Source organism: Juglans microcarpa x Juglans regia, chromosome 1S (genome assembly GCF_004785595.1).
Source record: "Juglans microcarpa x Juglans regia isolate MS1-56 chromosome 1S, Jm3101_v1.0, whole genome shotgun sequence".
Lineage (NCBI taxonomy): Eukaryota > Viridiplantae > Streptophyta > Magnoliopsida > Fagales > Juglandaceae > Juglans > Juglans microcarpa x Juglans regia.
The window spans coordinates 16,628,110-16,640,743 of NC_054595.1; the positions used below are offsets into that span (position 1 = coordinate 16,628,110).

Here is a 12,634-nt window from a genome sequence, read left to right on the forward strand (position 1 = left end):
TTGAAAAGATGTATGCCTTAGTTTATCTGCCTTAGTTTATCCTAAGTTTATCCTAACCTAATGCCAACATATTCATCACCTTGCATTACTTTTGATGCCCCAAGGTTGCATTTGGATAGAAGAATTTGGATTTAGATTTGAATATGAATTTAGATTTCTAATCAACCATATTTTAAATCCAAGATTCTGTTACGTTTGAGTAGTAAGGTATTTTAAGGTATTTTGTGAATAGTAATTATAAAGTAATAAAAACATAATGATAGACTATTGAATAGTAGTGAATAGTAGTAAAAAATAAGTTAAAAATAATAATAAAATAATGAATAGTAGTGAGGTATTCTCAAAATACCTGAGAATACCTTGACACAAGCTTTGTTGGGCTTTGGTGCAAATCCGAACCCAAACTACATATATAATCCAAATTCTCCTTTCCAAAACCATGCAAGCAAACACATCACAAGTTCACCAAACTTCCCACTGTTACTTCTTCGAAGAACAGTGCTTTCCCAGTTTTGTGCATGAGCATCATTCTTCAGAACGACTCCTTAGACTTACTTCTTCTGGTACTCGTTTCCCCCTACCTGACATAATTTCTCAGAACGATTTTCTTGGAAAAAATTCCCTCAGAATTGCATTTGTTCTGACCTACTTTCTTGGGAGAACTTACTTGGAGTGGTATTTCCTTGGAATGATGCTTCCTTGAAATGGTTTCCATGGGGACTCCTTTACTTTGGAATCAGTGAGTCTCGGATTGGGTCCTTGAATGAGGAAGATGCTCGGACTAATGCAACAGTGACTTAAATGAGGTACCTCTTTTCCGTAGTTTGGTCTGTTCTCAGAGTTGGTTTGCTCCTTCACCTAAGTTGAAGTTGAGACCCACTTTTTACTATCTTCGTATTGGCCTAGCTTTCATTATGTCCATCTCTTTTCTAATCTAAGTCCTGCGAATTGTAAGAAATCCCAAATCCTTCGGCACAGTCAATTTTGAAAAAGTTTCTGTTGCCAGACAGTCTTTTGATAATCTTGGTGGATGCATGATACATGCTTTAAATAAAAGATAATTCACATTCTCATCAAGCATTAGAAACATGTTTGGGCCCAACAGGCAATAACAATAATGCCAAGCAAGAACTGAAATAAGCATAGGGCACAACAACATTCTCATTTTCTCAATCACTTAGTAAAAATACACAGCAAATGAGATAGAGCTAATGTGCACAATCGAAAACCCATAGAAATCACCCAAAGCACTTCAAAAGTATGTAGAATAATTATTCAAATTGCAAATAAAGGTCTAAAAAGCTTCAATGAATGAAATACGATCTAGAACACGCTGGTTACAAAACATATTGAACAGTATACCCTGCAAGAAAGTTTGAGGTGCTAGGAAGAATTCACAAGTGCGGTTTTGCACTTGGGGGCCGGACCGAGTGTTCAACAGAGGCTGTAGAGCTGTAACTACAATGCTCATATTTGGCCGAAAGTCAGCTTCATATTGCACACACAAGGCAGCAACGGCAGCCATCTGTTTCCAGTGTAAACCAATCATAATGTGATTATCAATGGATGCTAGCATAAAATCAGCTGCAAGTTGTCATCAAACTGAAGACATGATTCTTATGAGAATAGTGAACAGCCCTAAATGCATTTTCTAATTACAGAAGATAGCCTTGAATACCTTTGCAACTGCCTTGGAAGGGTATTCTCCATCTAGTTTAGCATCAATACATTGCTTCACCTTATCTTCACTGAGTTTCGGTGTTGCCTAATTGAGTCCAGAATCATAAAAGAATCAGGTTCAATGGAACTTGCAATTCCATAACCCAGCATATTTGTCTCCCTCAGAGAAAAAGGGATGGAAATAAAGCACTTAAAATATAGTTACTAGCAGAACCAAGATTCGTTACCCATGTCACCAGGCTTTGCTGTCCACGTGGCAGGGTGTGATCAACAGGTTTTCGACCAGTCAAGAGTTCCAGCAGGACAACACCAAAGCTGTAAACATCACTCTTTGAACTCAGCTGCCCAGTCATCGCGTATCTGCCATACAAAATTAGAAATTTAGGCCTGACCTTTGGGAGGTGTCTACTTCAAAGTGGCAATTACATAGCATGCCCAAGAAACTTATTAAGGAGTAGAGCAAAAGGGATGATAATTTGTTTACTTAGGTAGGTATGAGTTATCAGAAGTGAGACTATATCCCTCTCTTGACCATCTAGCATTTTTGTTTTACCTCTTTCCTGTTCCTTAATTGTGATACATTACCATATCCTTTCCTTCTTGTCCAACAAGACTAACTCTGAACTTTTGTTTCATGTTCTCCACTGTAATTCAACCCAAAAAGATGAGAAGCAGCTATCTGAAATGTCCAGGAAAAACTTACTCAGGAGCATGATAACCAAAAGTGCCAAGTACACGAGTGGAATGAAGACGTGCAGCATTATCAGGTGCTTGATTTGATAAATCAAAATCAGCGATTTTTGCAACATCATCATCAAAAAGCAGTATATTGCTGGACTTGATATCACGATGTATGATGTGAGGTTGTGCTTTTTCATGTAGATATTCAAGTCCCCTTGCTGCCCCAACTGCAATTTTAACTCTCTGTGCCCACGACAGAACTGGGCCTGGCTCTGCTCCTTTGACACCTTTTCGTCCTATAGGCACGTATTAAAGAACATTGTTTATATTAGCAATGTTATGGAAGGAATCATGTTACTTCCTGAAAAAATTGTATGCCTGCCAATGGCCGTCTGGCTTAATGGTACCACCCATGGTCCTTAGGGACCATTGGATCCATGGTTGGGGGTTCAAACCACCCCACTTCCCCTCCCCCCCAAAAAAACAGAAAAAGAAAAAACTAGGGCTGATGTCCCTAAAAAATTGCCTAGCAAAAAAAAAAATAAGAGAGACAGAGAAAGAAATATGTATGCCCACTAAAATTTAATTATGAAACTTAGGCCCCGTTTGGATGTTAAGATGGTTTCATCTTAACATCTAAACACCACTCAAACACAAATACTTTTCAATTTCAAATATTAACTTTTTCATCTAATCATTACAACTTTTCCAAACTTCCAAACAAAACACAAAGAACAATTCAACTTTTTCAAATCCCAAAACAAAAATAATATTAAAAAATTATATTCTAACAATATTTTAACTTTATAATCTTTTCATACAATTTTTTCTCTCTCCTTTCCCAAAATCCCATAAAACATCTTAACTCAAACCATTTCATTACCATTCACAAACTATTTCACTACTATTCACATATTTATCATCTCATCTCAACATCCAAACGAGGCCTTAATGAGATGCTTCCCACAAATAGTTGCTAAACACTCCACGAGAGGATTTTTAAAATGGGCAAAGCAGATTTCTGGTTCCTATTAAATGACTACACCCGTGATATAGAATACGGGTTCAATAATTATTATCAATTACAGCACTAAATTTCTGCAACAACTAAGAAAATTTTGAATATAGTTTATAGAAGAAGTTTGTCATATATAACCGCTGTTACTGGGCTAGAAACACAAAACTTTATTTCTCTGGTCATCTTGAAGTAAAGGATAAATGAAAGACTCAAATTTTGTCAATATAATGGTACTGGTGTTTACATATTATGTTGAAACATAAGAGTAATATGCTTACTTACCGTGTAGTATATCATGAAGAGATCCATTAGGAGCGTACTCATATGCAAGGACACGGAGAGGACCATCGACACAATAACCAATAAGTCCAACAAGATTTTCATGTTTCAGTCTTGATACCATGGAGATCTGTATGTTTTTAAGCCAATTTCTAAGCAATCGAAATCAAAAGGGAGAAATGGTACCAGTAGGCAGTAGTAATTGTAATGAACTCATATGAGTACCTGCGCCAGAAATTCTTGGTCAGGTTGTTTACTGGAGTCTAACTTTTTAATGGCTGCAGCCTGTTCACTTGCTAGGACACCATGATATACTTTTCCATATGAGCCCTCGCCAATTAATGCCTTTGTACCAAAATTATCTGTAATATCCCTCAATTCATCTACTGGAATGGCAGGGACAGCGATTGGCTGGATAGTTACAGTCTGTGTATCTTTTGTCACAGCTTCCTTGGAAGAATAACCACCACTAATGCCTGTGTGATTCATGAACGCATAGTTTCACAAAATGCTGATGCATGATAATTGATAGCTATAATTACACAATATGTAGGTCTAAACTTTCCAAAAAGTGGGATATTGAGATGCCAAGGATGTGGCGAAAAAAGTATGCAAAACAAGCATGAAAAAATGTGGAAACATACGACAAACAAGTTGCCCTAACTAATGGCAAGGCAGAATTCAAAGAATATAAGCTACAAACTTTGATAAAGAATCATGCATCTTTCTTTCACCAACCAATATTGTTTCAAATAGAAAAGATCAACCAATGTATGTGAAGGAGAGAGTAGCTTATATCAATGATAAAGGAAAAGGAAAAACTAAGTGCGGCTTAGGAATAAAGATCACCTGTTGAATTATTTCCCATCAACTGCCCAGTATCAGCAGCTCTATGGATATCATTTTCTACACAACAGCCAAAGCAGCTCATTATCCCTTTTCCTATAGGAAGATCTCAACTCTACTTTCTGCACAGTTGAAACAAAGTGACATGTAACATAAGCAAGAAAACCATGCACACTTACGCATTTAAGAAATTATTCCTCATAAAGGCCAATGCCTCCAACAGAAAATTTACTCAGATTTAGATTATTTACTTTGTACGGAGAAAAATTGCCTATATCTAGTGGAAATAACCACCTTAACATGTAGTGGCTAGTTGGGTTGCACCGCAATTTCAAAAGTTTCTTCTTTTCAAAAAGAAAATAACAGACTCAACTCTAGATCATGACTAACCGTTGGTCCTCCGATTGCAATTTCATATTGAAAGCAAAAGGACCATACCTTTTCTAATCTGTCTCGCACTGATATATAAAATTCCTAAAGCAAATGTAGGAACCTCGATAAAGAAGTAACTAGACATCACATGACATTAGCACTCTAAGAAAATGACACATACATTGAAAGATACCTGCAATTTGCCATGTGCTAGTGCCAACAATTTTAGCAGCAAGAAATATGCGAGATGACACGTAGAAATTACGTCCAGGACCTTATATTTTACAGAAAATGAGTTACTGAGTTCTTCCAACTGGATTGTTGAGCAATAAAAATTGGCTGCTCCTATTTTCATTGGAAAAGAAATGAAAAATCTGCATTGGCATCTAAAAACATATAAAGGTTCCAAGGCGTTATAATTTACCACAATAGCAAAAGTAATTTACTGTCATCATGATCATTCAAATCCAAGGCAAATTTGAGCGCATCATGATACATGGATGCCGTATGAATCCAATTCAAAAGGCAATTCTAACTAAACAGCATAAGCAAACGCTAATTAAACTCTCATCTACTATTAATCACACAACAAAATATCTCATAACCCTACAACTTAAGAAAATGAATAAATTAATCTCAGTAGATTATTATGATCCTCGTACAGCATCAATTTGCTAAAAACCATATAAGATAACATTCGGAAACTTCGATCTCTTTTATTAGCATATGCTTCCTCTACAATCAGAAGAGGGTAATGAGAAAAAAAAAAAAACAAAAACAAAACATGAACTGAAAAAAACAAAAGAAATATAGTTCTAAGAACAAATAACTAAACCCAGAACTTAAAAAAGCGATCACTGCCAAAAATTGACAGGATTCCAGGACATACCCAGAATTTTATGGGCAAGAAAACAGTCAACTTTTAGGGTAGGTAAAAATGATGATGCTTGCAAGTGATGCCTTCACTAACAGCCTTAAATTGCTATTCTTTCCTCAAATTACATAATGAAAGAGGGAATGATATGATCTGAAGCCTACCAAGATGGAAAGGCAGAGTGTGAAAGAACAAAGTGCAAGGAAAGTCTCGTCTACTCTTGACTTCTGTTGGGCAAATATTACAGCGAGCCAGCGAGGGGTTTTGCTTTTCTTCATAAATATGATATATAAATAACGACCGTTTGTCAGTCTGCTTCGGTTGTTGCGTTTCTGTCAACAAGTCAAATGGAATTGGGAAGGAAAATGTTGGTCAGAATACCAAAGGAGAGTCGTATCGAATCGATTGTATTTTTTTTTTTTTTTTTTCGTTAATAGTTAAAGGAAATGTATTTTAATGATCTTGTAAATTTTTTTTAAATGCTTAAGAAATTTAAAAAAAATTAAGCATTTAAAAAAAAAAAAAATTACACTTGGGGTAAGAATTCTCAATGGACGTAGCAGCCCCCGTCTATGAACTGGGAAAGGGCAGCTTTGTGACGAGAGGTTTACCGATAGAACCTACTGACTAGTGTATTGGTTTTTGAGTAATTTTATATATAATTATAAAATACGTAAACGTCGCGTAATAGTTTTGAAAAATAATATGATCTATTATTAAAAAATTAATTTTTTTCACGTGAGTCTCATATTTTATTCACTTTTTTTAAAGTGATTACGAAGCAGTTACACAATTCACGATTGTAAATATATTTTTTTTCTTTATTTGAATAATAAGTTAATCTTAATTATTTTATCTCATCTAATCATTATAATTTTTTTAAATTTTTAAATAAAATATAATAAATAATTTAATTTTTTTAAATATCAAAATAAAAATAATATTAAAAAATAAATATTTTATTTAACTTTCAACTCTCGTATCATTTTATTTCACTTTAACTCAACTCAAATTATCATCCAAACCTCCCATTAGGAAGAAGAAAAAAAAAAAAAAAAACACCCTCGGTGCAAATGCTCGATAGATCATCGGTCTACCGTGTGGAGTAAATTACTTCAATAAAATTATATAACTTCAAATAGATTTTACTGCTTTGTTCTTTTTTCCTTCGCTCCAGCTATTTTTTTTTTTTTAATTCTTATATTCAACAGTCCTATATCGTATACCTGTTTTTTATTTTTTATCTTTTTATTTTTTTTCTCTCAACATGTATATGGTATAGGAATGCTAAATAGAGTTTTTCATTCCCTTGAGAAATGCTATCATATATTCATGAGAAATGCTACAATGAAAACTTACACCACACATTTTCACTTAATTAATATGTGACTTATTATATTTTTACCATTTTATTTAAGCATAAATATTTAAGTATTAAGTTAAAATGACAAAAATGATAAATCACATATTGATTAAATAGAAATATATGGTATAAGACTTTCATGTAAATAGAGAAAGAAAAATGTAACATGAAACAATTAATTTTAAAATATAAAAATTATTAAAAAATAAATAAAAATAAAATCTTAATAATGAATTACAATGGTAAAATTTAAAAACTTTAAAAACACAAAAGTAATTAATTAAAAAATTAACTTGTGGTGGGGAAACCACACCCAATTTCCACCCTAGAACCACCACAGGGTGGCTAATGAGTCACCTCGCGGTGGTTTAAAGGTGGCCTATAGGCCCATTCGTCGAGGGATAAAGTCTACCTCTCACAAGGTGATTCCTTGCCACCCTATGGTGGCCAGTCTAGCCATAGGCGGCCATATCCGGCCTACTCTAGTGATTTGGCATGCAGCTTACGGCTTGATCGGCCATAATAGGAAGGATTTTTTCCTCTAGTTTCTATTTTTAAAATTAATGTTTTCTTTTAATTTTTCAATTTAATTTTTATTTATAAATATTTTAGATTTTATTATTATTTATTATATTTTTATTTCTTTAATTAGGGTGCCGATGTGTCGCTTAAATGCTACTTTATTGAGTTTTGATTAGCTGTCATGTGTCAACCTTGCCGTTAGATGAATTGATAGAAGATGAAGAAACGGCAAAATTTGCATACCCGAAGAAAGTGATTTGCAATCCGACTGAAACTTAGGAAATGATTTTGTAATTAACTCATTTCTTTTAAAAGTTAAGAAAATCACCAGCAAGTTGTAATTAACACTTATATAATCCAACAAGTTGTACACCTTAGACCTATAAAGAATTATTTTCTATAAAAAAAATATTTTAAAAATTGTTATTATATATATATATGTACAAAACGATATAGAGGACTCAAGACACACCCATTACACTGCTGGCATAACATAATTTGATTTGTAAGAAAACTTTAAAATTAAACTTTTTTACAAATCAAATCATGACATGTTAACAGTGTAAATGACGTATCTTTCACGTGGACTTATAACTAGCTATACTAAATAAAAATATGAGTGCAGTTATACATCAGCTGAACTCTCCGCACACTTCACATGTGATTTTTTTTTTTAAACGCAGCACAGGGTATGCTACGGCTACAGCACACAGTAGACTGTAATAAATATTTTTCTTTAAAATATATATATACACATAACCTCGAATCAAATTAATTAGTGGATCTTTTTTCCCATCATATGTATGTATATATATATGTATAGGTCACTTGTAGCGAGGTTTTTGTTAGAATAATTTCCACCATCTTCTCCTTTATTCATAACTTGCATTAATGGCTATCAATGATTAAAAACAACGTGCCATGAGATCATATCCACACAGTAGACAATTCCAGCAAATCAAGGAGCCTCGCCACCAACCTAATCTTTATACCTTGAGGTGTCATTTGTTCGATAATTTGCATGTTCACAAATGTTCTGTTTAGATAGTTAAAATATTTTATCTCATCTTATCATTATCATTATTTTAAATTTTTATACAAAATATAATAAATAATTCAAATCTTTCGAATCTCAAAACAATAATAATATTAAAAAAATATTCTAACAATATTTTATTTAATTTTTAACTTTCATCTGAAATCATCTCATCTCATATTGCACATAATTCTTTGGTATTTGTTTGTTATTTTAAACTCTAACTATATATATTATATGCATCAAAAAATCCTACTCTCTCATCTCATAAACTCAACCGTCCCCTTAAAAAAATTCAGACCAGAGGAGGGGGGCTAGAGCTTTGGCTCCTCCCTCCCTCCCTCCTATTTTCCTCATTTATCCCTCTTCCCACTTCTCCCTAGTTTTTATTTTATTTTTCTGGTTTTATTTATTTTTTCATTCATAGTAGGGCGAAATGCAGATGTAAGGCCTAGTCTCTTCATCAAAGTGGTCCGGATCAGTGCGTGAAAATGCCCCAGCCATTTTAGTGTCTAGTGAGAGTCCCGAACGACGTCGTTTTTGAGGTGAGTGTTTTCTTCTTCAACTTCCGTTTCTTTCCGCATTTTTCTGTTTCAGTTTCAGTTTCTCCCGCACCTCTCTCGCGCACGTCTCTCTTTTCTTTTCGGTTTCATCTTTATTTCCAGTTGTTGGCATTATTTTGAGGTTCCGAATCCCATGCCCTAGACTTCCTCATTGTTTCGGTTTCTCTCTTGCGCTGCATCTTATTCCAGTGAGTTGCCGTCTGCTGCATCTCTGTTTCTCTCCATTTTTACGTTTCTATTTTTCCTCTGCAAGTCAGCGAGCAGTACCTCTCATTCCTCCATTTTTCGACTGGTAAGTGTTTCCTTCTCATCCCTTTAGGTTTCGGTTTCATCTACTGAAACTGTGCAGATTCTACTCCTTAGTTTTTGGTTTGATTTAATCTCTTTTTCTGTAGTTTCTATTTTGGCCGTGAGGTTTGGGTTGCGTTTGTGTGTCTGGGTGTTGTGCGTGGTGAGTCTTCAGGTAAATCTCTCTCTTTGCTATCAGGTCGATGCCTTCCCCGTACTTTATTTCGCTGGTTTTATGCAATTCCGACTTTGCATTGTTCTAGGCGGTGCCGTTGTTTTCTTCCCCACTCCGAAACCCCACTTTGACGCTCATTTCTCTTACAGTCCACTTTGTTTCACTTCTGTCCGCATTGTGTTTAATCTCCTTGCTGTGGCTTGGCATTGAACTCTGTTGAGCGGGTAAGGACGCCGTGAACCATACTGTTCATGGTGTAAACTATGTCTTTAATTGTTGGTGTGTGGGAAGGATTTCTTTTGTTTTTAATTAGAGTTGAGGGCTTTGTAATATGATAGTTTGGTTGTTGAAGAAGGATTTATAAATTTTGTGATTTTTGTCGAGGTGGTGCGGTAGAGCAAATGAATACTTGGGTTGACTAGGTTCTGTGTTTCTTTGTGCTGTTGGTTGGTATTTTCGAAAGATTGTTATTTTTTTTAATAGTGATGTTGACCTTGGAGAGTGTTTAGAATAAAAGCAAAGACTAGTACATGGTTTTTGAGTGGGAGTGCGGGCTGTTCAATATTTTTAAGTGGTTGACTTAGTGTGTTAAATTGTGGGTTTTATTTAATTATTAGATGAGGTTATGCCTTTTGTCGTTTAATACTCGGTGTATATTTCTTTTGTTTTATGAAAAGGTGACGAGACTAATAGAGGTCATTTTCAAGGCTTAGATAATACGCTACAAGAGTCAGGTAAGCGGGGTTCCTATACTAGGCCTTACACGAATTATTTGAGACTGAGGTTGATTTTTTGAAAACATTGCATATTTTTTGTGGTGAAATGAGAACTTGGGAAAAACAAAACCAACCTCGGTCGTTTATTTGCATACTCATGAAATCTGTACGAAAAAAGAGAAAAATATGTTCTGACATGCATTGTGTAAACATGAGCTAAATTCTGTCATGTGATTTCTAAAATCTGAAAAATGGGCAATTTTGAGAATATGAAAAGTTGTGTATTTATTTAGAAAGATGTTCTGGCTTTTGTGTTCAACGTGTGTAAACTGTCTAATTCTGTTTTGGTACTTTGTATTATTTTGATATAACATCTGAAAACCTTTGGCATGGTGTACTGGTTTTCGTATCTAACTCTGTCACTGCTTTGCTCTGCTCTACTCTGTTATGCTCTGCTCTGTTTGGGTTGGTACCAACTTCTCTGTCTCTGAGTGCACCCACTTTGGAAACAAAGTGATTTTATTGTGGTCTTTCCTGTGTGCATACTCAGAGCTCCGAGAAGAATAAAGGAAAGATTTCACATCTGTCTCTGTCTGGTTTGGCCACCGAGGTTAGCACAACCCTACCACGGGGGTGAAACATAGTCTCTGCTCTGTTTTGATCTGATGATGATACTCAGTTTATGTTATGTCAAAGCACTATGGGTTTTTACTTGTCTTAAAACCATCGCTCTGTTACTCTTGAAAATATGTTTTGTTCTGCATGATAACTCTGGAAACTATTTTGTTTTGCATGCTATTCTTTGTAAATGCTCATGTTTGCACGCTAGCATATGATTTCTGCTTACTGAGTTGTGATAACTCACCCCCTATCATGATAATATTTTTTCAGATGATGTGAAGAGTCTAAATGAGGACCTGGATTAGATTGGTGAACGTGTTTAAGTTGAGGAAATGTGGTTAGAAGAAGGACTTCTGATATTCTTAATTTTAATGTCTTTGAGTTTTAATTATATTTTCAGGTTTAGTAGGACCTATGGTTTTATCAGTTTGGTATGTTACTATTACCGGGAGATTGTGGACCCTTTGATATTTTTTATTATTGCATTTAAGATTGTGTGGAGTTTGTAATGAGAGTATTGAGAAGATATGAGATTGATTTCATTTATGAAATTTTTGGAGATTATTCTTTGGATGTATTGGGAGACATGTTTATGAGTAACAGTTAGTAATTCTCCAAGCCACCCGGGTTTGGGGCGTTACATTTGGTATCAGAGCCAGGTTTAAATTCTGCATACTGTAAACCTTGGAGGTTTAGATTTCTGTGGGTTCATAGGATGTAAAGATTTTAGAGTATAGATAGTGATTAAGAAGTCATTTTCAGATTTATTATGATAGTAAAGCGAACTATAGGATTGAATATTGTTGATGTGGAAAGTCTTAGAATTCGCAGGCTTTAGGAATAGCCATGAGGTGTGGTATTTCACAGGTCTATGAACTAAGTTCATGTTGATTAAGGTTTAGTTTATTAACGGAGCCTTCTTAAGTAGTCAAATGGGTTTAAGTATTAGTTTTTGGAAATTGACTATTACTACGGTTATATGTACTTTTCTATTCTCCGTTATGAGTATTCTTATAATTTTGAATTATAATATATACGTTTTGTTTTTACAAATACCACTAAATTTTATATGTTCTTATAAACTCTATTTTTTAAGCGTTGATTAAAATTCAAGTTATTTTGTCAGGATGCCACCTCGTCGTAGAGAACGAAGCATGTCGGATCTGAATGCGAACGAGAACGAAAAGGAAGCAAACCCGAGTGCTTCCGACGTATTACGAGCAACTGCACATCAATTAATTGATGACCTTGTGCAGAATCCCGCGGGTCGCCAGCGTAATTTCAATGAAGGGGATTGTACTGTTGAGCAATTCAATCGAATGCACCCTCCTTTATTTGATGGGAGAGGCGATCCAACTTTGCGGAGGATTGGATTTCGGACATTGAGGAGATTTTGCGAGTCCTAACCTGTACTGAGGAGCAAAAGGTGGCATACGCCACATTCAAGCGTACTGGGGAAGCGAAGAGGTGGTGGATCTCTGAAAGGACCATCAGAGAAGCAGAGGGGACAGAGATAATCAGTTGGCTGCACTTCAAGCAGATCTTTCTTGAGCGCTTCTTCCCTAGCTCATTCCGTGAGGACAAGGCTATGGAATTTGTC

At 35.0% G+C, this 12,634-nt stretch overlaps 1 protein-coding gene and 1 long non-coding RNA gene across 3 annotated transcripts; one reads left to right on the forward strand and one right to left on the reverse strand.

Moving 5' to 3' along the window:
- Nucleotides 1-1,137: 1,137 nt before the first annotated feature.
- Nucleotides 1,138-6,013, reverse strand: LOC121246920 (pto-interacting protein 1-like). 2 transcript variants are annotated; one of them, XM_041145245.1, is made up of 8 exons: nt 5,796-6,013; nt 4,508-4,634; nt 3,884-4,134; nt 3,662-3,788; nt 2,384-2,657; nt 1,908-2,040; nt 1,679-1,765; nt 1,138-1,525 (listed from the first exon to the last, which is right to left on the reverse strand). In XM_041145245.1, the coding sequence occupies exons 2-8, from the start codon at nt 4,587-4,589 to the stop codon at nt 1,295-1,297; spliced, it is 1,185 nt and encodes a 394-aa protein (XP_041001179.1). In that variant the 5' UTR covers nt 4,590-4,634; nt 5,796-6,013; the 3' UTR covers nt 1,138-1,294. The 2 variants fall into 2 exon arrangements, with proteins under 2 accessions (XP_041001179.1, XP_041001180.1); XM_041145246.1 differs by having other exon boundaries at nt 4,508-4,633; nt 5,765-6,013.
- Nucleotides 6,014-9,150: 3,137 nt separating this feature from the next.
- On the forward strand, nt 9,151-10,434 carry LOC121246922. The gene is made up of 4 exons (XR_005937188.1): nt 9,151-9,526; nt 9,630-9,697; nt 9,786-9,921; nt 10,375-10,434. It is a non-coding gene; the product is annotated as an uncharacterized LOC121246922 (long non-coding RNA).
- The last annotated feature ends 2,200 nt before the right edge of the window (nt 10,435-12,634 follow it).